This window comes from Elgaria multicarinata, chromosome 8 (genome assembly GCF_023053635.1).
Source record: "Elgaria multicarinata webbii isolate HBS135686 ecotype San Diego chromosome 8, rElgMul1.1.pri, whole genome shotgun sequence".
Lineage (NCBI taxonomy): Eukaryota > Metazoa > Chordata > Lepidosauria > Squamata > Anguidae > Elgaria > Elgaria multicarinata.
The window spans coordinates 37524981-37550680 of NC_086178.1; the positions used below are offsets into that span (position 1 = coordinate 37524981).

Sequence of the window (25700 nt, forward strand, 5' to 3'; positions counted from 1 at the left end):
TCTGTGTTGTTAACAAGCTGAAATAGCCCTCTGGGAAAAATCAAGCTCAGAGCCTTTATTTCAGTAAGTATTGAGTCAATGCTGTACAGAGCAAGACATACTCATTTTCGTTACATCTTGGTTTGCCTTTTGTTATATACATTTAATCTCCAAACTGGGGTGTTTAAGATTAATGTGCATGAAGGTTTAAGCTTAAAGCCACATGTTATGGATTTTGATAACTGGGAAAAGGGAAATTACTTGGTGTCTCATCAGTTGATTTACCTAAGATTTAATGAGGCTAAATGAAATGTGTGAATTCTCACTTCTTTGAAAAGTATTGTTTGACTGGATGACAGATCACTTGAAAGTTCTGTCTATAGAAATAGGTCTGTCATAGCGTAATCACTTGCAATTTATGGATTAATTCTACAGTTGAGGAGAGATGAACATGCATGTATGACTCAAGCCAGTGGTGGTAGTAGAGCTTAGTGAACTGTAATTTAAAACAAGTCTAAAATGCTATTACATAAGAAACATTTCTCTTTGATAAGCAGATTCTTTTTGCTCCTTTGATAGTGGAAATCCAGAACTATGTCTGGATGCTGAAGTGGCCTTAGCAACAGGACAACTACTGGCCCCCAGCAGTCAGCAGTCCAGCAGTGCAACATCATACTACTCAGAGTCACGTGGTGAAACCCCCTGCTCATTCAATGATGAGGATGAGGATGAAAATGATTCGTCTTCACCAGAATAGAGACACACCAGCCATATGAAATGCTGCTTTTGAGCACTATTTGCATGAGCTTACGTTCTTTATGTAGCGTTCTTCCACATTTTGCCTCTTTGTCCTATGTGTTTTATTAATGTTTGGAAAAGATTCATCCAATGTCAGATTGAAAGCTGCTTATAATAAGTACAGGCATTGTACTTTTACAGAGCAAGGAAAGAGTGTGATTTCAGTACTTGAACCTATGGACGTAGTATTGAATGTGAAGGGCCTCCCAACGGGAAAATGGGCTTTTTGGAGTGACACTAGTAAATGTCATTGGTACCTGCATCCAGTCTACAGGAGCAATATGACTCTTCTTTCCTTCCCTTTTCCCTATACCTGCTCAGCAGTTTGAGGCGCAATCTTTAGCCCTTGTGCATGGGTTACTCCTCAAATTGCATGGAGCATCAGCAAATATGTGTCTGTAGTTATGTGTTCTAGTTCCCACTGGAAAATTGCCGGTTGATGAGGGAGCTGCAAGGGGGCTTGGCCAGTTGAATGCATTGGGGCCTCCCATAGGAGCCAAATCTTCAGTCCTTCCTGGATCTAGAGTGGCTACCTGACTCCCATTAAAGGAAGTAATAGATAATAAAGATAACAGGCTTTGATAGGCACATGGTCATTGTGCAACTGTACACCTGCCCTAGTGGGCCCAAATGCAGAGCAGTTGGATTAGCACATAGTGCCTTTTTTTTTAAAGAGCAAAGGACTAGAACACCTACCAAAAAGGTCTGGCAGAGCAAAAATACAGTACAGAGTGGGGAAACCTGCACCATTCTGCTTCCTGTATCATGGGATAATGCTTCCTTGGTTGCTTTCTTTTGTCCCATTCATCACGTAAGATGCTCACTCTTAAGGCAATTTTCTGTTCATTTTTCTACAGATTATATTTAAAGCCACCATGTCTAATAAGATTATGGTAGAGAGGCTATTGATGTATGTTTTGTACTAATCCATTTTCTATGTACAGAAGTAGTAATACAGATGCCTGCAGGCAAATATGTTTTGAACTTGAACACTTCTACTTTAAGTTACTACACATTTAGCATTAGTATTTCAGCAGGTTACTATTTTCTCCCTCTATTATCCATTATTAAGCAGTATTTCCTGCATCTGTTCATTTTTTTTAAAGCCAGAAATGAAATTATATTGAAAGATTTTTTTTAAAAAAATGGTAAAGGGAGTTTCAGTTGTAACAAAGTATAATCTTTCTTCCCATGTAGTCTTACATTTTTATCAAACCTTGGCAGTTTTAGATGACAGATAGGGAAGTATATTCCATTGCTCACAATGATGAATATCATAACCTAAGGACATTTTGTAGTTATATGAAGCAGTTTCAGCTAAAGTTGGTGTGCTTTAGTTATGGGTAAATAAAAGGGATTTTTTTAAGCTTGGGACTGAATGTACTATTTCCATCACAGAAATATTTTTTCAACTTTATTTTAGTCTTTGAGGTACATTGCTACCAGGAGATGCCTGTTCCAATGTTTAAAATTGCTTTCTGTGTGAGATTTGGCAAATTATTAGGCAAACTTCCATATATCTCAAACGCAGAATTTTACCAAGCTCCATATATAGAACAGAGCTTTAATTGAACAGGCTGAACTGTATCAAAATACTGGCCAAATGAGGAGGAAGGTGCTCAGCCCCTTAATTCAAAGCATGAAAATATAGTTACTTTCTCTCTGCTCTTTAACTTTTTTTTTTTAATCCAGTGTAACTGAAGGAAAAACTGCATTATGGTTAGGAGATGCATATGTCTTTTTATGTGAGTCTGCCCATTCATGCATACAGTGAGGGTTTGAGGGTTCACTTTAAAGGGCTATAGCTCCCCTCTTCAGCCATTTATGTCTGTGTGACTTATCCTTCCAGGGGCTTTTTCCTCAGCTGTCTTTTAATACCTGATATAAGTTCGCCTGATCAGGAAGATATGAGGGCAGGGAAAGAGCCTGTAAGACCCCACCAGCACAATTATTTGGCCTTGAAATCATATTCCCACTCCCCTCTTTTTACAAAAATATACAGCCTCATGTTTAAAGCTGTAGGTCTCACTTTGTCGTTTGGACCTTATAGCAAGCAAAAAATAATAAATCAACACTATTATTACATGAAATATAGAATAAAAGGCAGGACTTTTAGGGGGAAATGTGGGAAATGATACTCATTCGTGTTGCATTTACTCCAAACAAGTATTCGCTTCTTGTGTATGACACAGCTGTTCTACATGTGCCCATACCTAATCCTAGTGCATTCAGAAAACAACAGCATATTCACTGCTTTGCCTTCTTCACTCAAACTTGTGAAATATCAGGCTATCTGCAAGTGATCAAAAGTTCTATGTTGATTTGTGGAGCAGATCTGCAGACCTGTTTTCATATGTGCAGCTCTTGTATGCACAAGTGGGCAAAACTATGGTGCCATATAGATGGTGGGTCAGTCCTTTCTAGACTAGCTGTGTGCATCTTAATACAGGCTGAATGTCTATATCACAGTATTGTATGTGATTTGGTTTTACACAGTACCTGAACTCAAGTAGGATGGGCAGCAGGGGCATTCAGTCCATTCTCCCACGCTTCAAAACACAGGTGATATTCCTCAGGAATTTCAGAATCCTGTAATTATGTGGTATAAAAAAATAACCAGAACTAATTCTCTTAAATACACTTTTAAAATCTAGAGTATATCCAAGAACAAGTCTCTGGATGTTGGTATGGATCTTGTTTTCTAATGCATTCAAGTTGCAAATGAGATTTCCAAGTTGCAACACACACGCACCCAAAAAATTAAACTCCTACCCCCTGCATTTTTGTGAGTATTCTGGATCTAGGTCTGAAGAAGTACATATGACCAGTAATCAACATAATTGCCCCTGTTCAATTTTAGATTTTTTAAAATATATTTGATATATTTTAATGCAGGAGCTTTTGAAATAAAAGGTTACATGAATCTACTGACCCTGCCAGTTGTGTGTTTCAAGAGGAAACATTTTCTGTATGTATGAGTCCAGGAAATTCAAATTATGCCCCAGGAAAAGTTGAATTCCATGATAATTTCTCTTCACTGTGTTATTTTGTAATGATTTACTGTTCTGTATAATTTATTTTCGTTTCGTTAGGAGGGGCACAACATTAGGTAGGGCATTAAAGCCCCACCTCCACCATTGGAACTTTGATTCAGCAAACTTTCCTAAGACTTCAGCAGGCATTTATCCGCCTTGAGTCCCAGCACTGGGGAAAAGGTGGAATAATAATAATAAAAGTAATAATAATCATCCATATACTTTTAAGTATATCTACATAACAATAAGGGCTGGAAACTTGCTGTTTAGAATTGTGAACCTCATACCACATTCTGAGCTTTTCTCCATTTTACTGAATTTGCAGTATATAGCCAGTATATTCTGGCTATATTTAGTAATCAGACTCAAGAGGAAACTTTGGACCAATAGGGCTCAGTCCAGTTCTTTTGCAGCTGTAATATTTCACAGAGCATAACAGAACCCTGTTCTCTCCCTTGGTTTGTACACATAGGCAGCCATACACAGGGAATGGGAGACTGGCATTCTTTCACCAAGCAGAGTAGGAAGGGATGGGCAGTAATATGAGAGGAGCGCACAGACATCCTTTTCCTTGTAACGTTATGCCTTATAGGAATCCTTCCACATGTAAGTGCTGCACTCACAGTAGGACTGGATTGAGCTCTTTCATTTCGTCAGAGGAAACTTGCAATCCTGACTGGAAAAGAGACAAAATGTACCTTAGCCAAAGAAACTGCCCATATGGCATCAATACTATAGAAGACCTTGGTCATTATTTTCAGATATGTTCTTTTTGTACTCCAGCATTTGGGGAAGGGGGAATGAAGTTTGGTGGAAAAGTTTGAACATTTTGTAAAATAAATATGGGACAATCAAAATAATATATATGTTCACAAACTATTGTAGAATTTTGCTGTGGGCATAGAAAGTAAGAGCAAATTTGAAAGGCTCTTAATAATGTTTTTAAACGAGCCATTACTGGGTGTAATATTTGTATTTTTTGTTTATGAAAAAATGTAGATTGCTTCTTACTTTTATAAGAAAAAAATGCCTTAATTCAATCTTACCACCAGTAATTTTCATCATACAAACACACTACTGTCACTAACAGAAGTGATGCTAAAAACATAACACATGAATTAAGCCTCAATGTAACATTGGGAAAGATTATTTCTATCAGTTCTGTAAACTGCACAGTTAAATACAATGGTAGTAGGCTGTTGTGTGCATTTCAACAACATTGCCAGAAGAGTATGAGTTGCTTTTTCTAATAAATTGCAACCATTTTGTGTCATCCCTCCCCCGATGTTCATTTTTTATATAAAGTGTCCTATTTTCCTACCAGAATCTCTGGTGTAAAAGCATTCTTGTCTTTACCAAAATGTTGACAGTGGTGTTTCTCCAAATTAAATATCTAAAGGCCTATTTAAAGGTTGCTCCACACACACACACTCTGTGGAACTGTAGCAGCATGGAAACATGTCACATGATGCAATGTTCCATGTGGCCAGCTTCTATACACTTGGAGCAGCTACCACACACATGATACTTCAACCTGTAAACCCAGCCCAGCACACTGTGACAAGTTTAGTCTAGTTCATAAATGAACTTGCAGAAGATTTAATGTTTCATGGACTACCAGATACTTTAAAATTCTGTTTTATTGCTAAGCTTTTGTAGAGAAACTGCTGGATTTTTGTTTTATGTTTGCTTTATGAATAATTTTTATTTACTACCAGATAATATTTACAGTTTGTGTGGCTAGTTAAAAGTCTGAAAAATGTAGTATTGTTTGTGTCTTAAGAGAGCAAAGAAACACATATAGTTTTACTGTGAGACCGTTGCTATTAGAAATATGTGTCAGCTCCAAAAGGAAAAAGTTGATTTGTAGTATCACACACTTTATAAATAAATACCCATTATTTTTTTATGGAAATTTTATATAAGAATCTATTTCGGTATATTTCAAGTGATCCTGTATTTTATTAAAATGCTGCAAGTGAGGATTGTGCACAACAGGGCAAGTATTTGCATCTGATTGAAATGAAAAGCATGCATATTCTGAAGAAAAATAATATCCAGCTGTTTGTGACCTGAGAAGTAAAACTAAACTGTAGAACAGAATAAAATAATTTAAAGACAACTGGTGTTGCTCTTGTTTTCAAACAAAACACTCTGGCAAAGGAAAGCTGTCAAAGGTTAGTGTTCATTGCATGTGTTCTCCATTTCAGAAAACATGTCTTACAAAGTAAACTGCAGGGGACAGAGGGTCAAGTCAATCTGATGTTTTCAAAATAAATATAAAACATCACTAATTTCAACACTTTGTAGGTTCTAGCACAACATCTAGTTGATCTTCTATTCCTCCTTGCCCCCTTCTCACTTTCTTATTAGAAAGGGTACAGTTCCTTTTAAAATTAAAAGTGAATCCTTTGAAAGAGTTAAGAAATGTTGATAGCATGGGTTTACCTTCTCATTCTGCCAAAAGAGGAACTTTATATACATCATTTCCATGTACTAATGCATCAGGTTGCCTAGCCAAAGTGGAATGAAACAAATCGCAACAAACTTTGTATCTTAGGGGCAGACAGTTCAGTCCTACTCATCTTCAGCCTCAGCAGCCAAGAAAAAAGTTGACCTCAGAAACGGCAGATTATCTGCTACCCCTTCTTGTCCTGGCTTGTAGACAGGGCTGCTGTGGTATTGTACCAGCTTCTACGTTTCTAGTGACTCTAGTGTCATAATGCAAATGCAGAGGTGAAAGTACTAGTAATACTTTAAAAAAGAAAGAAAGATAACACCCATCAGGCTTTCACAAGGTCCGCAAGTCTAGAAGAGTGTAAGCTGCTGCCATGCAAGAGCTGATGACAGGTCTTTTGTCCACAGGCACCTTTCTCTGACTTTGTCAGAACTAGCACCTTAATGCCAAACATTGGACTCAGAGTAGCAGTTAAGGTCAACGTGCTATCTACCGTTATTTACACAAATGGCAGCTTCAGAGAAACAATTTTTGCTCGTCTCATGAAGCAAAAAATGTTTCCTCTTCCTACATGTTGGGAGTCTCAATAATGATTGGGCTTCTTCCCTGTGTCACGCCAGAAGCTGTAGATACCCTCAGTACATGATATTTTCCATATACACCTTTTAAAAATTGTTTTGCTAGTTGTAGAACTTGCTGGTGATATTTTCTATAGGAAGTTTTTGACCAGGATTACCCACCTGTTTTGCTAGTTGTAGAAATTGCTGGTGATATTTTCTATAGGAAGTTTTTGACCAGGATTACCCACCTTGGGAAGAGTCTGGTGTGCACGGTTGTCCAGGTGATATCACAATATAAGAGTAGATATAGAAAATTTACTGTGTAAACATCTGGTTGAATGAATATGGATTGAATAGGTGCTGATTTTCACCTAACTTTGGATAAATGGCTGGCAGGATGCACCAGAGGGTGTGATGAATGATTTCTGTTCATAGAGTCCTGAAACTCTGGACCTTAATAGACCAATGTGAAACTCTGTAAAATATTTGTCCAGATATACTGTGTTTTGTTTGCAGCCTTTGTAGTGGTTGAGATAATTATATTGCTGTATGTTAATCTTGGGTCATGTGGCTAGTTAGAAGAGCTTAATTTTGCAACTGGGGTAGAGATTGGTTTTGTGATTCACAGGCAAGTGGTGGAAATGTGAGGGATGGGGGAGTCAAAACAGCAAAAATAAATTGTATACATTTATTCATTAAACTCTGCTTCAACCTTACATGGTGAATAGGCCAGATTTGAACAATGTCCTCTTTGAAAGTATTGTAGAAGTCCAGTGTTTGAGAGGCTATGTAAATTAAAAAATGCATGGGAGTTTGTTCAACCCCTACATAGTGAGTGTGATACATGTAGGTTGCACCCTAGGACATATTCTTAACTCCCATGCAGGGCATTAGACCCTGTATACTTTGTGAAAGATTTTTAATTGTGTTAAAAATTTCTATTTGCCTATTACCACTGAGACTGGTATAAAGCATTAATTTGATTGTCCCACCTAACTATCTAGATTTGACTTGTCAGTTTCTGTACTCTTCCTTCCTCTTTTTTCCTCTTCTCTCCCTTGTTATGAAATTCCCTGAAGTGCTCTTCTTTTATCATCCGTTATTTTGCTCTCTTATTCACTTTATCTGTAGCCAGCTATCTTTGACAGCATTCAAGTAATGATGAAAATGTTTGTCTAAAAGCATAAAACTGCCCCAAATTGATTATAATAATTAGATCGTATGTTTGTGTGTCTTCATAATTAGCAATAGAATGGCTTTAGATCTACTAGAAAGCTGCTGCTGGTATTATAGTGGTATTTAAACAAACTAACTTATGACATGCTCTATCATCCAAAGGAAAACAATGATGCAATCCTATGCATGTTTACTCAGAAGTAAGTCCCACCTAGCGCAAGATTGCAGCTTAAATCCAGTAACACTTGACAGTTCTTGGAAACATGGAGAACATGGAATCATACGCATTTCTATGTCATTTCTGTTCTACAGCATACATTTTGTGGAGATAAAACTTTATAATTAATATGCACACTGAGATCTATTAAATTCGGAATATTCTAAGCATTTCTGCTACGTGTCTTGCTAGAAAACAGACAACACTGGGGAATAGTATACAAAAATAGACATTGCAAAACAGTATAGACAGGGATTACTTGGTGTATATTATATATTGTATTTAATTTGCTAAAAGATAGCCATCGCATTTTAGCCCATGTTGCTTTTCACATGTGGATTATCACTGAGCTAAAGGTTGCTAGTGGGGAAGAAATAACACCCTTTACCCAGCTGCCAGAGTTGTGGGTGCTGTGCACTTCCATTGCCCACAAGCACATGCTTTCAAGCTCTCGCTCTCTCTGTTGCTTGCCAGGTAGTCAGGGTCTCAATCCAGGCATTTCACCTCACAGAAAGCTAACTAATAATTTCAGTTCAGGTGGGTTAGACCCAGACTTAGTCAACCTCAGACTAGACCCAGTCAAATCAATGCAACGAGTAAGGAATGACAGTCTAGATCCAATTCTATATGTGCAACTACCCAAGTCCAGTAATATGGCTTTTGTTTGCAACTACTCAATTCATACAAGAATTGGGATATTTTCTATTATGCCTGAACAGATTTGCCATATTATTATCAAACCCTTTCTGCTAGATCATGGTAATATTACTGTAGGGCAGCAGCATTCATAAAGTTTTGCATAAAGTTTCCATATATTGCCAAGTGGTATTATATCAGTTTTGGTTTAATGGCCCTTTCTTCTCCGTTGTACATTTTGCTGACTATATTTACTTTCTGTAAATATGAATATTGCAAAACAGCTACCACACTGCTTCATTGAAGTGAAAGGAAAGAACAAGACAGTTACTATATAAGGGTTATAATTCAAGAATGAGAAGACACAGGAAATGAGTCAGAGGCTCTAGCTCTAACCACTTATGCTTTTGAAATCTTTTGCCATTTATTTGAATACCACCATTTAACAATACATAGTGCCACAAGCATAGGCAGGTTAGGACAGTATATCTTAGCCTCTAGCATGGGCAAGATAATTACATGGATCAAGTAACTACAGTAAGGGTGTGTGCTTCCTGGAACATTCTGAAATGAGTACTAGTTTAAGACTTGCTTTAAACCTTGATGCCAGAGAGCAATGCCCCAACCTGCAGGTATAGTTTTGGCATCTCGTACTCTACAATTACTCAAGCATACTCTAATTAAAAAATCAAAATTACTGTGTAGAGAAAGAGGGATTTATTATTGTGGTCATAGCAAAAAATGCACATTACATTTTTGGTACAAGAAAAATCTATTGCTAAAGTGTCTCTTTATGAATGCATATCATTTTATCTGTCTTGCTTACAAACAAACAGGTTCTTCCTGCTTTTGTGGGCTTTTATAGCTCTCAATTCTTGTTTTATAATATTTGTAGGAGGATTATCAATGTGTTATGTGGCTAATCCAGGTTAAGTTTGCTTAGCCAGTGATATGATTCTGTCTGAAGAAGGCAGGAAGATTCCTTACAAAGGTAAATTAAAAGGTAAGTGGGTCAGCAACTAACCAGACAAAACACATTTGAAGTTGGTGGGAGGGACACTTAAGAGAAACTTGGAGATACATGGACAAAGCAGCAAAAGCAGAGTTGGTAACTTGAAGGAAGGGTAGAGTTCTGAGCTCATTCAAAGCAGGGCATTTAGATCGATGAGTGCTACATCACATCACTAAATAAATTCTTCAGTTTCTAAATAAATAACATAGGGAGAGAGATCCAATAGGAGAAATTGAGTCTCTCCCTTCTACTTATACTGAAATTATTGACTGAATTGGCCTGTCATTCATTGCCAGATGTCTGGAGAGAAAAGACATTTATTTTGTTTTCTACTTCATAGAGCTGTTTTAATACTAGAGTTTACAGGAGTGATGAGTCACTATAATGTTGCACTTGGTGAACTGAACCAAAAATTTGGCAGTGTAGAAGCAGAGCTTCATTATTGTTACAGGTAAAAGCCTGTCCAGACAAGAGACTATCATGAATCTAGGAGTATGTTTTCTTCCTCCTCTCCATTCTAAGTCCTCATTAGAGGTTTTATATTTGAATTATGCTGGAGGGTGCAGAAAAAGAAATCATGTAATTTGAAAGAAAGTAAAAAAAATGAGTAATTTTTAAAGGTTCTGGCAGTGTGTTTTATAAAGTTAAAAATTGACCTGTATACAAGATGAGCACACTGAACATTCATAACAGCAATAATAGGTGTTAGTTAATCCAATATTCCTAGCTTTATTTTGTTAATACCTGTAGTTAGAGAGGAAGCCATTGTCTCATTTCAGGCCTAAACAAATAGAATCAAACTTCCCGATAAGTTCTGAGTGCAGCACTTTCATGCTGCAGAAGTTGCTTTATTAAAGAATGGCAACCCATGGCAGCAACAGAGTGACCTGAGAGATTGACATTTGGAACATTCAGAAGCCACTGACGAACATTCAGTCTCTCAGGACATTTTGCTGCTAACCTAAAGTCATTGTTTAACAAACTTCAAAGGAAAACTCCAGCATCAAATGCTGAGGTATAACTGAGCAATAAATTTGATTCTGTGAACCTGAATTAAGGTTTCCTCTCAACCGGAGGATTATATATCATGTATTGTATACCAGATGTATTCTATTGAATCGGGGAGGGTAACTTGTAGTCCTCCAGACCTTTTGGCCTATAACTCCCATCAGCAAGGGCTGGAATTATAGGCCAAAATAGCTAAAAGGTCACAAGTTGCCCACCCCTTCATTAAGTAGTTGTACCACCGATAAAACTAAGACCCCAAGTTTCATTAGTCTGTTGCAGTTAACCCACAATTGCCCAATTGTTAATTCCTGGATTATTAATTAAAAGTGGAAACGATGAGTGCGTAGCTTGCATGTTCTACTTGTCCCTGCAATTCCCTGGGTAAACCAGCCAGTAATTGCCGCTGTGATGTGCGAACTGGGTCAATATGTAGTTTCAGTGTTTGCAGAGCAAAAAGAAACCTAGTACAAGTTTGTAATCATGGGCATAACATACTAAAAAAGTATTCATCGTGACGTCTTGTGCTCAGGCATAGTTACTGCAGCTCTTTCCAACAGGTCTCCTCCCACTCTTTGTTATCATTTTTTGTGCTAAACTGTACATTTCCTCTAGTAACTCTCAAAGGAGAAAGATTTAAGTTGTAGAAGAGACTGCTGTTGAGACTTAAAAATACATTTTAGAGCAGAGAACAGTATAAACAGACCAAGTTTTCCTTTCCATTGTCCAAGGCTAGAAATACCTAACACTTGAACCTAAACATGAAGTAATTAGTTTGTAGAACAAAAGAACTGCACAATGCTATAAACCATAGTGGAAGTGCTTCCAGCTAGGAAGAGGAAAATTAATGGTGCAACCCTATGCATGTTTAAAGCAGAAGAAAATCCTACAATTTCCAACATTCCCTAGTCAACATTGCTGGCTGGGCAATGCAGGCAGTTATAGGACTTTTTTCACTCTAAACATGCTTATGATTGCAGCCTAAAAGTAATTCTAGCAGATAGTATGAAGTATGGATTTCTGGGGAGGCTGTTTCACAAGTAGGTGCAACAATAACACTGCCTTAGTTGATTTTATTCAATAAATGGACAACAGGTCAAGCACAATTTCTTCAGATTTTACAGAGGTTAGATTCATAATGGAGAACGTATTAGTAAGATAAGCTTTATCATTAGGGCTTTAAAATAAGCTAGTCTTTGTTTTTAATTTTTATTACCACCTTAGACTTTTTAAAAGAAACACAGATATAATTGTTTTAAATAAAATAAATTTTGAACTAGGGCATGAAACCCATAGGTAGGTAGCGCAATTGCATTAAGAGAGGTGTGAGAACTATAGCTAGTTCTTAGAAGCAGCATTAGCTAAAGCTTCTAAACAGACTTCAAAAAGTAGTCTGATGTAGAATGCAGTACAGTAGACAAGCTTGCCAATTACTAGAGAATAAATGATAGTGGCCAGCTCCTGAGCAGAGTTGTACCTAGCTTATTAGATATAACTGCCTCTCTGAGAGCACTTCAGGTTACACACCTGCTTTTAGCAATGACTATGTAATCCCCTTGTTTTAAAAGTTATCCCTATTGAATTCAGAAAGGGCCATATTAGAATAGTAAGGATTAATGTCCTTGACCAGGAATATAAATAGAGGTACTGAAAAGACAAACCCTCTCTCTCTCTCTCTCTCTCTCACACACACACACACACACACACACACACACACATCCCATCCCATGGCCATGGAAGAAACGTTGGAGAAAGGGGCTGTTTAAGCACTATTCTGTGTGACTTCAGAAAGTATGACTTGAGCAAACCAGTTTTCTCCCAACTGTTTCTTTTCAGTAACCTAATTTTGGAGGTGGGGGTCAAGGGCTTTTTTGGTAATGCAGTTATTCAGTGAGGGTTCCTGACTCTCAATTATCTATCAGTATATCCCCCAATTTAAAGATACTTCAAGTTTTGCTTTTGTTGGACTAACATATTTAGGGTGGGTTTGTACATCACTTTAAACCATGGTGGCTTATAAGCTAACACACAGTAGCTTATTTTGAAAATAGCCCACTGTGCCCCATCACACTATAGGAAAAATAAGCTACTGTGGATTGTCACACCTGTCCTCACTCTGCAGTCCTGCCGCCTGCTGGGGTGGGCAGGTATCTCAGCATCCTTTGTGGTGGAAACCATATCCCACCGTCCCTCATGCCGCCACTACCCCCTGCCTGTCCCTGATTGGCCGTTTCATGCCAGGGGCATCTTCAGTATCTGTTGGCACCCCTCTGTTCTTTACATGACTTCCGTCCTTCCTCCCACCACTGCCCGACTTCCCAAGCCCTTCTCCTATCTTCGGCCATGTGCACCAAAAAAAAAGGGGGTGCACATGGCCTTGAGTTTGCAGAACTGGGACAGAATTTTAAACACATGGGGAGGCACCTGATGCATAGCTAATACTGCATGACTATGCCCTCCATGGTAAACATGATGGGAAACATGATCATACCACATGTGAAAGTCTTAGGAAAGCTCACAGGCAAAAGACATTTTGGCAGTGTGCTTCTCCGCAAGGAAAGTGAGAGAGCATAGCCAGCAGCGTAATCTGTTGCTAGGCAGATCTCGGAACAGACTGCCTAAGAACTGCAGAGTAGTGTTAGCACTTTTGACTGCTCTTGCTGAGCAACTCTGTCGGCAATCTCCTTAACCCACCCTGAACGTCAGACAACACGCTAACCCATAATGGGTAAAATAACCCTTACTACATGTAGACTGTGGGTTACCAGGGTGGCTTATTTTGGGTAAATAACCCACCATGAATGGGAAAAGAGCAAAACTTTTCTTCAACAAAGGAACAGTGAAAGGAATCTCCAGGCTGAAACTGCTGAACTCCCCCTTCCTCCAAGGTGGCTTTTAATGCACACTAGCAGGTTAAAACATTTCAAGAAAAGAGAAAGATTTTGAAAGATCAACACTTCACTTCAGCCAAAACAACAAAGCCTAACAGCATTTGAGATGCATTTCTAATTCAAAAAAAGCCTAACAGATACCATACAGTGATTGGTTAAACAGCACAATGAGTTTTGGGCATTATTTCTGGTATTTTTTGTCAGCTGATCCACAATTAGATACAACTCATAGGGCAGCATTCCTCAACACTGTGCCCTCCAGATGTTTTGGACTACAATTCCAAGAATTCATGACTGCTGGCCATGCTGGCTAGAGCTGATGGGAGATGAAGTCTAAAACATTTGGAGGTCACCAGGTTGCCAAAGGCTGCCCTAACCCAGTGCCCTAGTTACTCTAGGACAAAGCTCAACTTTATTCAGTATCCACTTAATATCTAATATAGGCAGTGGGAAACATGGTTCGAATTATCTCTGTGTGTAGTCTGCTTGAGGTAGATCATATAATGCTCTAAATCTGAGGTTCCCAAGTTGGGATCCAAACTCTAGTTTGCTATCATTCTATATATTTTGCTTCAGCAGAGAAGTAAAAGACACAGGGCTGCAAACTTTCAGCAATACTTGCTTTGATTGCCTGGTATTCCTGAACAAAGAGTAGATCTGAAATGATCCAAGATCAAGTGCATTTATTTCTATACAGCAGGGCCAGGCCATGACAATTTGCAGCAAATGGCACCCCCACCCCAACTCATGATACATAGTACCCAATGGGATCCAAGAAGTGCTTCTCCCTCTCCCTAGAAGTAATAATACAATAATAATAAATTAAATAACCAACAATCAGCTGCCTCTGCCTAATGGTAGAGCGAACCCTCTCCTTGGGAGATAACATCTACAACACAAGTGGATCAAAGTCTTAATAGCTAAGATGCTTCCACAGAAAAACAAAACAAAATCCCAAACTGTCATTTGATTAGATTCCGATTTAGTTATACCTAAAAGTTAGACCTATTGAAATTAATGGGGCATTAGTCATGACTAACTGAAGTCCCATTGGTTTCACTGCGACTACTCTAAATATGACTAAATCTGCATCTAACACAAGATTTAGAATGGCTAGAATATAAAATGCTGGATGTAAACTGCAAGTCATACTGGGCTCTTCTTCATGTTGGATGTGGTGTCTTACACAGATTAAAAAACTATCATTTTCCACAAAAGCATCTATCAGTCAACCTCAAGTTGGATGTTCAAAAAAGGATGAAAACATAAGATGCTTCTATGCACCAGATCAGACATCCAGGCTGAGAAAGAATCACATGTTACTCAGAGGTTGCACACAATAGCACACCATTGAAATTCTTATAGAACTGAGCACCAGTTTCATATTCACAGCCTCTTAAAATTACACGAAAAGCAAAAGAAGCTGTATTGGTCCATAAGAAATGTTCCAAAATGATTAGTATTACCATTTGAACCATAAACATGAATTAACAGAGGGGGAAAGGGTTCTTTCACTATCCTGATTGTGGACCCAACAGAGTGGTTAAGGGGTAAATAATCCATATCTCAAGTGTGTGCTCAAGGGCTTCCTATCTTACTTTACTGTGCCATATGACTCAAACCACCCAAGAGCAACCATGTCCATCCAAAACACTGACTCAAATGCCCCAAGCAGTGTCCAATACCATCCACCACCCTGCTCCACTGTTGCCCCTCAATTCCAAATTCACATATGAACTCCTCCCATGACCTGGCTGCTATTAAGCACCTGGAGACCTCCCTCCGCACCAGCATCTTGTGCTAACCATGCCTTCAGCAGTAGGAAGAACATTGGTTAGTGGGTGAATCCTTTCCTGTATCTTACAGCCCCCCCCCCTTTTGAGCTTCCTCCTAGGCCCTATATCCCTACACTAGAACTGACTACCTCATGCAGTCAACTGCCTACCATAGAGGATTCTTTAAAGCCCCATATTTAAACCTACACCCTACTAGCCCCAACCCCACTTGCTACCCACAGGCACTGATTCTCCCCACTCCCATACACCAGCCCCAATCTAGATCTTCTCTGCAATGCCTTCCCCTTCAGTCCCAAGGGCAGACCACTGCAAATCCTCTCTACTACTGCCCCATGTGGGCACAGTTTCCCACAGCCCTCTTCCCTTTCTTATTTGCAACGCCTTCCTCCAAACCCCTGTCAGACCCTCTGCAGGCAAATGCCCCACCTACCCTCCCAAAGATCCAAATACCCCATCCACCAGGCTTTGAGTTGGACCCCAGAACCCCTTATTGGTGCTCCTCCTCCTCCAGGTCTCACAACACTCCTGCCCTCATCTGGCTGCCACATACCTGCTGCTGCAGCCTTGTGCTTTGAATTGCTCTCTAATTGCCACCACTCTGCACAGTGCAATCTTACGTATATTTATTCAGAAGTACATGTCACTGTGTTCAACATAAGACAGAAAATAAGAGTGTTTAGGACCAAAGCCTCAGAGCCCTTGCAGAAATCTATTCAATGGCCTGTCCTTATGCGCTCCTTCCCTTCCCTTGCTGGAACCCTTGGCTCTCTCAACATAGCCTACAACAGATACCACTGCCTGATCCACAAGGCTCAACTTTCCTCGTCATCAGGCCAGCAGAGTCAAGCAAAAGAATTTGAAGTGTCAGTACGTTCTTATAAATTGCGCCCCCTTTTTCTATCAAATTATACCCGAAGAGAAGCAGTCAAACTCTACTCCCTTACCATTTATACTGTGGTGATCGAGTGCCTGAGCAGCTCAATTCCACAGCTGCAGGAGGACAAACAGTGACTTGCACTGCGGTGACTGAAGCCAGATACAAAGCCTGACAAATAAAACTAGCTGGCTGGCTTTGCTCTCTTTGACAGGCATCAATTTATCTCCTTTCTTCAAAGGCCCATAAACATTCATGAAGCATCATAATGGAATTAGGGAGATCCTGGCCTTTCTCCGCTGTTGCCCACACTGCCTGCCTCCTTGTAATCAGCCTGAGAGGATACTGGAATAGCACTGGTAATACTGAGACTGAAAACAGTTTCCAACTGCAGCACGAAGGCACAAGCTCCATCCTCGCACATGCATTGGAATACTTAATCCCTATCATAAAAACCTCAGTGGCATGATACTTGAGTTTAAGGGACTCTTGCCACATTGCGGTCATAGGTAATTTCATGGCAAGCATTGATTTTCTGTGGCAATACCATGCATTGCTACCCATTACATCATCATGGAAACCCTTGGTAATATAGATGACAATTCTTAAACAGTCCAAACAGGAGAATAAGGACTGTCTCTTTTGGCAGCAAGACAAAAAAAAAATCAACCCCACCACCACCCCAGCCTTTCTATACAGATGTATTCTGTGTTCAAAATAAGCCTAGCACCCTCTTAAGAAAGCAATTGCAACACATTCTATCTCAAGACCAGTGAATATTCAACCTGAAAGACTGTTGAAATAGCCAGAACTAAGCCACCCTCTATTCTATTCATAATGGAGTACCCACTATAGCAAAATGCAGCTGCCCACCCGAAGCAGTGTTTGTAGGATCATACAACAAACTGCAACTTTCTTCCCCCAAAACCCCTGGCTTTGCTCAATGTGGATGGTTTTTCTGCGGCAACTGAAGATCCTTCTTCTTAGAATTAGTCTGGATTCATTTCTTGCCTTTGTTCTTACTCTAGTCTTTTAATTGGCTATGGTTGTTTTATTGGTTGTTTTAACAATTGGAATGTAATGATGTTCGGCAGAATGTATTAATTCACATTGTGAACCACCTTGTTATTTGTTGTTAAAATGCGGGAGAAAAGCAATAAATCAGTAACATAGCTGAGAATGAAAAGAGATTTCCGAAACACATCTTGATTTGCAAAGTGTGTTAAATAGATGCATGTACCTAATGGACAGTAAAACACAATTTCATATGCCAGTTACATATAACAAAACTCATCTGAAAACTATATAAATTAAATAAAGGAATGTTTAATCAAGACAGTCCTTACTGAGCTTTAAACTTTTAATAGACATTTCTCCATTCAGGGATTTTTTTATTATTGGAAAGTGTAAGTCTACTCCCACGTAGTGAGGTCTGGTCTTTCAAGCAGCTTTGTAGTACAGTTGTTACCAGGTTTCTAAACCACAGACGTTGTAAAGAAATTGTTTCATACTTACAGTTCTCAACTAAAAAGTTTTAAAAGTGACATTGTATTGGTTTTATCTGTGCTCCACATAACATAACAGCAAGCAATTAACAATATGACAACAGTCAATTTCTCAACTAAAATATCAATGCTAGACCAAATATTACACATACACACAATACCTGCACAATGACAAGCACAACAGACTAGTTCAGTACTTAAATAATATCAAAAATCAATACTAACACTTAAAATCCACTTAAATCTCCCCCACTACCTCCCACCCAATACAGGGCTTAAGGCATCTCTGCACAAACACAACTCACTGTGTTGTGTTGGGTAGTTTGAAATTATCTGTGTTGGTATTGATATGATAATTAAACCAGTGTTAAACCAATACAATATTTACATAGCATAGCACAGCACATTTGAGACACTCACTTGGGGGAAAAGCCCACATTTTGGAACAGGACAAAGACCACCATGATTACATGTTTGGAAGCTATTTACAGGTCCCTAAAATGACTACGTCTGTACACTGGTCCAACAAGGCAGGCAAAAGCATGATGGGCAGTTAACTTTGTGAGGGATTTAAAACATGATTTGGAAGCACATTATTATGCTACCCTGAATGCCATGTTCCACCCCAAGCTTCTCAAAGGTGGTCTCATCTCCAAGAATGGCAGGTCCCGCTGATACGAAAAAGAACACAAGGTTTACTTTGTGAAGATACTGGTAACTTCTATTCAGATATCAGAAATTTGAAGGAAACACGTCCCAGAAACTTGTCACGGTAATCGTCATTTTTAAAATTCTTTGCTCCCATGATCTTGCATTCAACAGTTACATCTTCTTTGGTATTGGTCATGTTAAATGTTAGTTGAACAGCCACTAGTGGCTGTAAGTAGTCAGGCTGGTTAAAGAGAGACAGAGAGAAGCAACTTAAAATACAACAGCAGGTTTATTAACACTAACTGGTCATGCTCAGTTAAGGATACTAGAACATTAGCTCAAATATTTCTTAATTATACCCAATACTTGTTTGGACTAGAAAGTACCAGAACAATGTACTGGTGCGGCCTGCAGCCCAATCTGTGCTAGTTTACTGAGAACCAAGTTGAACTGTTCTCAATGGGACCTACTCCCAAGTAAGTGTGCATAAAATTACAGCATTAACTGTGACTGGGAAAAAATGATTTAACACTGCAATCTTATGCAAGTCTACTCTGAAGTAAGTCCATTTAGTTCAATGAAGATTACTCCCACGTAAATGTGTGTAAGATTACAGTCTAAGTGATATAACATATGCCTTTTCTACTGGCTTAGCCAACTACCACTTATTTGACAAATGCTACTGCGGCCCAACAGACACTTTTAAAATCATAGCATGAAATAAAGGTAAGATTCTATTCCAAAATTATTTCAGTTTAATGTTAAAATCATATTTTATTGGTAATGTAGTCTAACATGAAAACCATTCGGGTACACTGGATCCCCAATGTACTTTTTTTAAAATAAAAATACAAGGAACAATGATTATCTATTTGTTTTGTTAGGGGTGAACAAACCTGTGACCGTGGGAAAAGTAGAACCTACCAACCCACTGGGCTATCAGAAGCCCTGGAGAGAAAGACATAAATGCAAAGCAAAAATGCCCAGGTGAAATACTGGCTCATAGTAAATAATGAAAGATATCCAGTGAATCCCAATATCCAAATAGGGTTCTTTTGGAATGAAAAAAACACTGGGTTGGACTCAGCTTAGTCTTCCTTCAAGAAGACCCACTGAAAGCAATTGGACTTGTTCTGAATACAACCCATAACATATAAGAAACCAGTATTACAAGTTTGCACTATGAGTGCTAACTCCTGTGTCAAGACAAAGCAAACCTGGAACAGAATTAACTCCTTAGGGTAAAATTTTCCAATGAACCCCTTCAGTGCTTTATAATGGGCCATTTTTCTACACAGAAGTGGACTGAAAAAATTAGAAGCAGAAAAAAACATAAGGCACTTCCAGCTAGTGGGCTTCTAGCATTACCAAACATAGGACACTGTACAGCTAGTCCATCTTTATTCCCTTGAAATGTGTGTGTGTGTGCGCGCACACGTGCGTGCGTGTACACACACGAGCATGCAAGGGGGGAAGACAGAAGAGGCTATGGGAAAACATATAATTATAAATTGAAGATGATGTCTGGATTTTCACTAAAATTCTATGAATAAGACAGGGAAATTTTATTTTCTCTTCCCTATTTTGAGAAGTTGCTGGGGATAGAATGTACCCTCATTACATGGGACCCTAATTCCCATTAGTTTCAATAGGAATATATTGGACACCTGATAGTAACGTAATTTAAAATAAATAAAGGGGGGAGAAATGCAACACCATAGGACAGCTTACCTCATAATTGTTGAGGATGAAGTGCTTCAGGTTTGCTAAAATGTTTTACATACATATCAAACACCTGCTGGGGTCCTAGCAATCCCACTGATTTAGGAGGCTTAATTTTGGTTAAAGATAATTAATTTGTTTTGAATCATATACTCCATGAATTTAAATATCTAGAGCCCAATTTACAATCCAATTGTGCCATGAAACACTATGTTGTGACAAGCTCCCTTAGCTCTGATGTTAACATCGAAACACAAAATGCAGAGGCTAACAGGAGATGGATACTGCCATCACAGTCTTCTTGTGAATTTAGCAGTGACTCCTTGGCTACCAACCATCATGACTGAATGATAGCTGACATCTGCTACTGACCTTAAGACACTTAAACAAGTATAGAGAAATTCTGTCAGTAACAGATTTTTTTTTAACAAAGTTGAAGTGAGTGGTGGACAAAAACGTATTTAATTGAAGGGCAGTCTGGTTGCATTTCAGTAGTTAGTGAACCTCTTTTATTTTCTGAAACTAGGTAAAAACAGCAGCTTACCACATATACAAGGTATACATTAAGATATACTCACATGTAAGCGTTTTCCATAATATGGGAAATACATCAAATCAATTTCTCCCCCATCAGGAAAATACTGTATCGCAGCCCCTTCCTATAGATGGAATATATGTAAAACTTCAGCTTATTTTAAAAATATTTAACATAGGGTCCCAAGAATTGAGAACTTTATTACAATTTCCCCTTCCAAATACAATAGGCTAATTTTATCCTTAATAAAGACTTAAAGTAGTGCTAAATATAAGTCTGTGTATGAATATAAGTCTGTGTATGAATAAACCAATTTTTAGCGCCTTAGCTGTTCTCTTAAATAAAAGGGATCCATTCGTCAAACGAACTAGCAATGATGCTGATCCTTTCCTAGGTGAATTCACAAAGTGGGTGAAATGGATTCAATCATGCAGTTATATTTGCAGGGTATGATGAATGATAACAAAATGGTTTTTCAAACATGAATTAGGTATATTCATTCCATGATAAGAAACAAAAGCTCTGTGAGTTTTGAGCTTTATCCTCTGTCACCTGCCTGGTGAAACATACATGGCCTTTACTAGAATTCAGGGGTTATTAGGCCAATAGGCCATAGTTTTCCACAGGAGATATTAAGAAAGAAATGAGGATTGGATTACAAGGGAAATGAACTATAATCAGTGCAAGCAAGTTGCACTTCAAACGAACTGGGTATCTGGATAGTAAACATAACATACAATAGTATAACTAAGGGTCAGTATTGTCATTGCTCTTAATGGTTTTTCACACTTAGAAAAGTACTCAGTTTCAGGTTTTATGGCATAAAATTTATGCCAAGAGATCACTGATCTCAGCCACAGTAACTTCCACAATGTGATACTGCAGAGAACCGCAAGCTCTCAACTCAAGCAAAACTAAATCCTCCTATAAAATGAACTGAAATGGCCCAAGGTAATGTCTGAATCAGAATTCAACTAGTACCGAAACCAGTAAAATTGTGATTTTGTAAAATAATTTCTCTTAAGAAAAGATTAATTGGTGTTCTCTTTTCATTAATGCAAGTCTAACATTTTTATTTCAAGGATTTATATGCTGCATTTCAGAACTAAAAAGTTCTCCCAAAGCCGCTTATAAACCACAAATTAAAAATATGTCATAAACCACATTAAAATCCATTAGAATTTAATAATTAGAAGTAGCATAATACAACAAAATGTCAGCCTAAACCAATTACAGAATACATCAAAATATAACCCAAAGCAGTAACTTAAGTCCATCCAAACCAAAGGTGGAATGAAACAAAAATGTCTTCCAGCATTTACAACAGATTGCTGGACTGGATTGACAGTGTGCAATGATTTCACAGATGCAGCATTTAGAGCTAGTGTAGTGATTAAGACCATGAGCCAAGGCAACTTTGCTTTAGGTGTCAATTCAAGGATAGGAATTCTTAGCTTAACCCCAACCCATCTGTACTACTGGCCTATCTCAATGGGTTTATTTTAAGGACTGATAAGAATGTAGAAACAGTACTTTGAGTACTTAGCACCTATATGTGCCTTTTTCTAAGGATCATCATTAGACCAATGCTTCCCCCTTCTCACATTTACACCTGACTCCCAAGACACTACATATTAGAAATAATTGTGAACAATTTACCATCTAACAACTACCTAAACTGTAGATCTATTAGTAAGGTGGTTCCCTTAAGGTACCCCGGCCCCCGGCCCCGTGTGATCATAAAAATTGAGAGGTCAGACCGAATAAGCCAAGTTATGAAAGGAACGTGTATTTGTGTAGCAAAGGCTCCATTCCCTTAAGGCTGGCAAAATTAAATAATAAACTAGTCAATTTATACAAACAGGGACCAACTGGGGGTTTTGAAGATCAGAAAGGAAAATAAGGAAAATAATCAAACAGACCAACAGATCTAAAAATAATAAGATAACTTAACATACTTCTTCGACAAAGCCCAAACGAATATGACAGGAATATAACTTCTTTTATGAAGTTGTAAAACATTTGGATTTGAGCCCAAGTTGTCAACCTGATGTAGTGGTCACCCTCAGCTAAGGTAATATGTAATGGCCAGTAATATGTAATGGCCTTCATACTTCAGGGAGCTACAACAAGGTTTCCCACTATCACCTTAAGCATTTGTGTACAAAATCTCAGCAACTGTGGTAAGAACAGGAAAGGATATACATGGGATCATTTAAAAAACACCTATATAACTAACATTGCATTGATTTGTATTTTTCCCCCCAAAAATAAGACTTTTAGTGAAAACATTGGTAGAGTTATAGTAAGTATTTTTCAATCAATAAGTCTGAACCATTGAGAAATAACATGGGGTCTGAAAGATAAAGCTACAAGTGTAGTGAGAGCTAAATGAAAAGAAAAAAGAATTAGATACTTTGGTTTATAATTCTCCTGTAAACAACCACTGATAAATAAAATAAGACTGCAAACACTGATTATTAAGATTGATGTCCTGCCAACATTTTCTTCTTCTTCTTTAGTCACTCCAGCACATACAGCAAAAAATAAATCTAAGTAATTTTATATGGTCTAAGGAAACTTCAAGAATCCACATGAGAATGTTGTAACAGCAGTAAGGCATGGTCTAGCATTTCCAAATATTATAAAATACTACCTAGCAACAATTTTGACAGCAGTTTGAACAACAACACCCAGTGCAAATTCTAAATGCAATGTAGGAAACTTTCAAAAGATCATTTAAAGCTTTTGAGAATTAAATGTACAAAACTGTTAACAGCAAGTATTAGAGATGTCTCTTAAGTGACCAACTTTCTACACTTATTGAGAGAAAGCAAAAAGTTACTAGAAGGTTGTGATGAAGTTTACTCAGAAAATAACTGGAATTAAGCTGTTTATACCACAGATAGTTTTCCGAACATACAAGAGGGTATGTACAAAAGAAAAACAGAAAATAGGTGAGATACCTGTTACCTGACCTGCAAGCAATTCACTTACAGCAAAGAAATGGAAAAACAGCAAACAAACTTTGGAAGAGCAACTTCAGAAAGCCTGATTCAACATATAAATGTGCAAGATGACAGCAATTACATATAGGCGTTTGGAAAGCTATCCTGACATTTATGGGGAAAGTGCAACTGTGGAACAGCAAAGGTTTAGGGGATGGAGTGCCATGGATATTCTGTCTTGTTTCACACATAATGCTAGCCCATGGTTTGCTACCCTATCCAGGGTTTGACTGGCAGATGACAGAACAAACTGCGGATTGTTTTCTCAATCCCCTATGTTATTCATTACCCTCCTTCGCTCACTTTCTCCCTGTATCCCAAATACTTTTGTGGCACTGTAGTATTGGCACGTAGAGCAACTTTTTTTGTTTTTAACCCTTCTTGCCTGCCACCTCTGTAGCCCAGGGAAAAAACCCATAAACAACCCATGGTTCTAGGTTCACATGTAATGACGACCCATGTTTTAAACAACCCAGAGTTCATAACCCAACAAAAAACGATGCTTTCTGTTTCTACGTTGCTGATGGTTAACAAACCATAGTTTGTTAGTGTGTCTAATTCACACATCATGACAACCCACAATTCATCAACCCCTGAGTTAAATAAACCATGAGTTTGCATTATTGTGAACCAGGTCACTGTCAATGCTGTACACTCAACTCAGTGGTGAAACCAAGTCTGGCTGGGTGGGGAATTTGTTAGTGGGGGATGAGAGGGCAGCACGTGCTCCTGAAACCCTAGTTTATTCTGATACACCTGCCTTTATTTTCTGTTGCACATATATAAGTTAAGAAAATCTGAAGAGAAACATTTTAACGATTCATTACTTTATAATCAAAGACAATTTTTTGAAGAAAAAGGAATGTGTTTACAATTGAACAATTTCACAGTGCAAACACTAAGATTTTACATTCTATTTCAATGCCCATTTTCTTACCCATCAAAAATATATTGAGTAACGTGCATTTGCAGCATGGAGAGAGAAAATAAAATGTTGGTTATGAAATGGAACAAAAGAAAGTAAATATGAAGAAACTATAATAACGATTTTAAATGAAGGTTATAAACACAGAATTATAAAGCTGATGAACTCATCCAAAGATAAAAAGGAAATACTTTTTTTTTTAAAAAATGAACAGAATTAAGCATTAATAATATTCTGAAGTTTTATTACTTTATATTCTACTTACTCTCCCCCTCCCTTTTAAGAACATGAGTATATGCATATTGTTATTTTAAAATACTCACCTTAGCATTACACTCTATATAAGGTTTTCCATTAGGCTTTAATCCAATTATCTGAAACACAGAAGAGAATTTCTGTAAAAGTCACTTTTCTAGGTGATTAGAATAAATTTTACACATTTACAACAGAAGTTATGCAGTAAAACATTCTGGCAGGCCTAGAAATGTTTTCTTTTTCTAATTTAACTATTTCTATTATTCATTTTTAGTTTGCACAAAAGTTACTGTTCCCAATTTAGGAGCATATATAGTCAGTTTTGAAAGAAAGGTAATGAAGGACAGCTTTGCAGGCTTAGTCATGCCAAAGCTGTTTATTTTCAGTAGGCCTGTTAGTACGTATGTGCAAATCCATACATATTGTCTATTAATATGCCTATTGGAAATAATCAGCTTTCGCATATTGCACACATATCCAAAGGCTTTCACCCACTTTCCTGGCATTTTTGCCAGTAGGATTTAGCAAGGGCTGTAACTTCAATTTTGCTGCAACCTCATTAAGGTAACCAACTGAGTCATCATGTTTTGTAAGATGTGCAACAAATTTGCACTTCACCCATTAGCTATGGTACCTCTGCACTGGTTGCTGGACAGAAAGCA

The 25700-nt window shown here is 38.1% G+C and overlaps 2 protein-coding genes across 5 annotated transcripts in view; one reads left to right on the forward strand and one right to left on the reverse strand.

The window, feature by feature from the left end:
- Positions 1–5934, forward strand: part of TFDP2 (transcription factor Dp-2) — a 46024-nt gene extending 40090 nt beyond the window's left edge. For all 4 annotated transcript variants that reach the window (XM_063132171.1, XM_063132169.1, XM_063132172.1 and 1 more), the window contains exon 12: positions 559–5934. In XM_063132171.1, the coding sequence (XP_062988241.1) occupies positions 559–736 (178 nt within the window). In that variant the 3' untranslated portion in view covers positions 737–5934. The remainder of the gene's footprint in view (positions 1–558) is intronic.
- Positions 5935–17743: 11809 nt separating this feature from the next.
- The window catches only part of ATP1B3 (ATPase Na+/K+ transporting subunit beta 3), a 30257-nt gene continuing 22300 nt past the window's right edge, over positions 17744–25700 (reverse strand). Inside the window, exons 5-7 of the mRNA XM_063132173.1 lie at positions 25107–25157; positions 20894–20974; positions 17744–18834 (exon numbers count right to left, since the gene is read on the reverse strand). Of these exons, the coding sequence (XP_062988243.1) occupies positions 18664–18834; positions 20894–20974; positions 25107–25157 (303 nt within the window). The 3' untranslated portion in view covers positions 17744–18663. The remainder of the gene's footprint in view (positions 18835–20893; positions 20975–25106; positions 25158–25700) is intronic.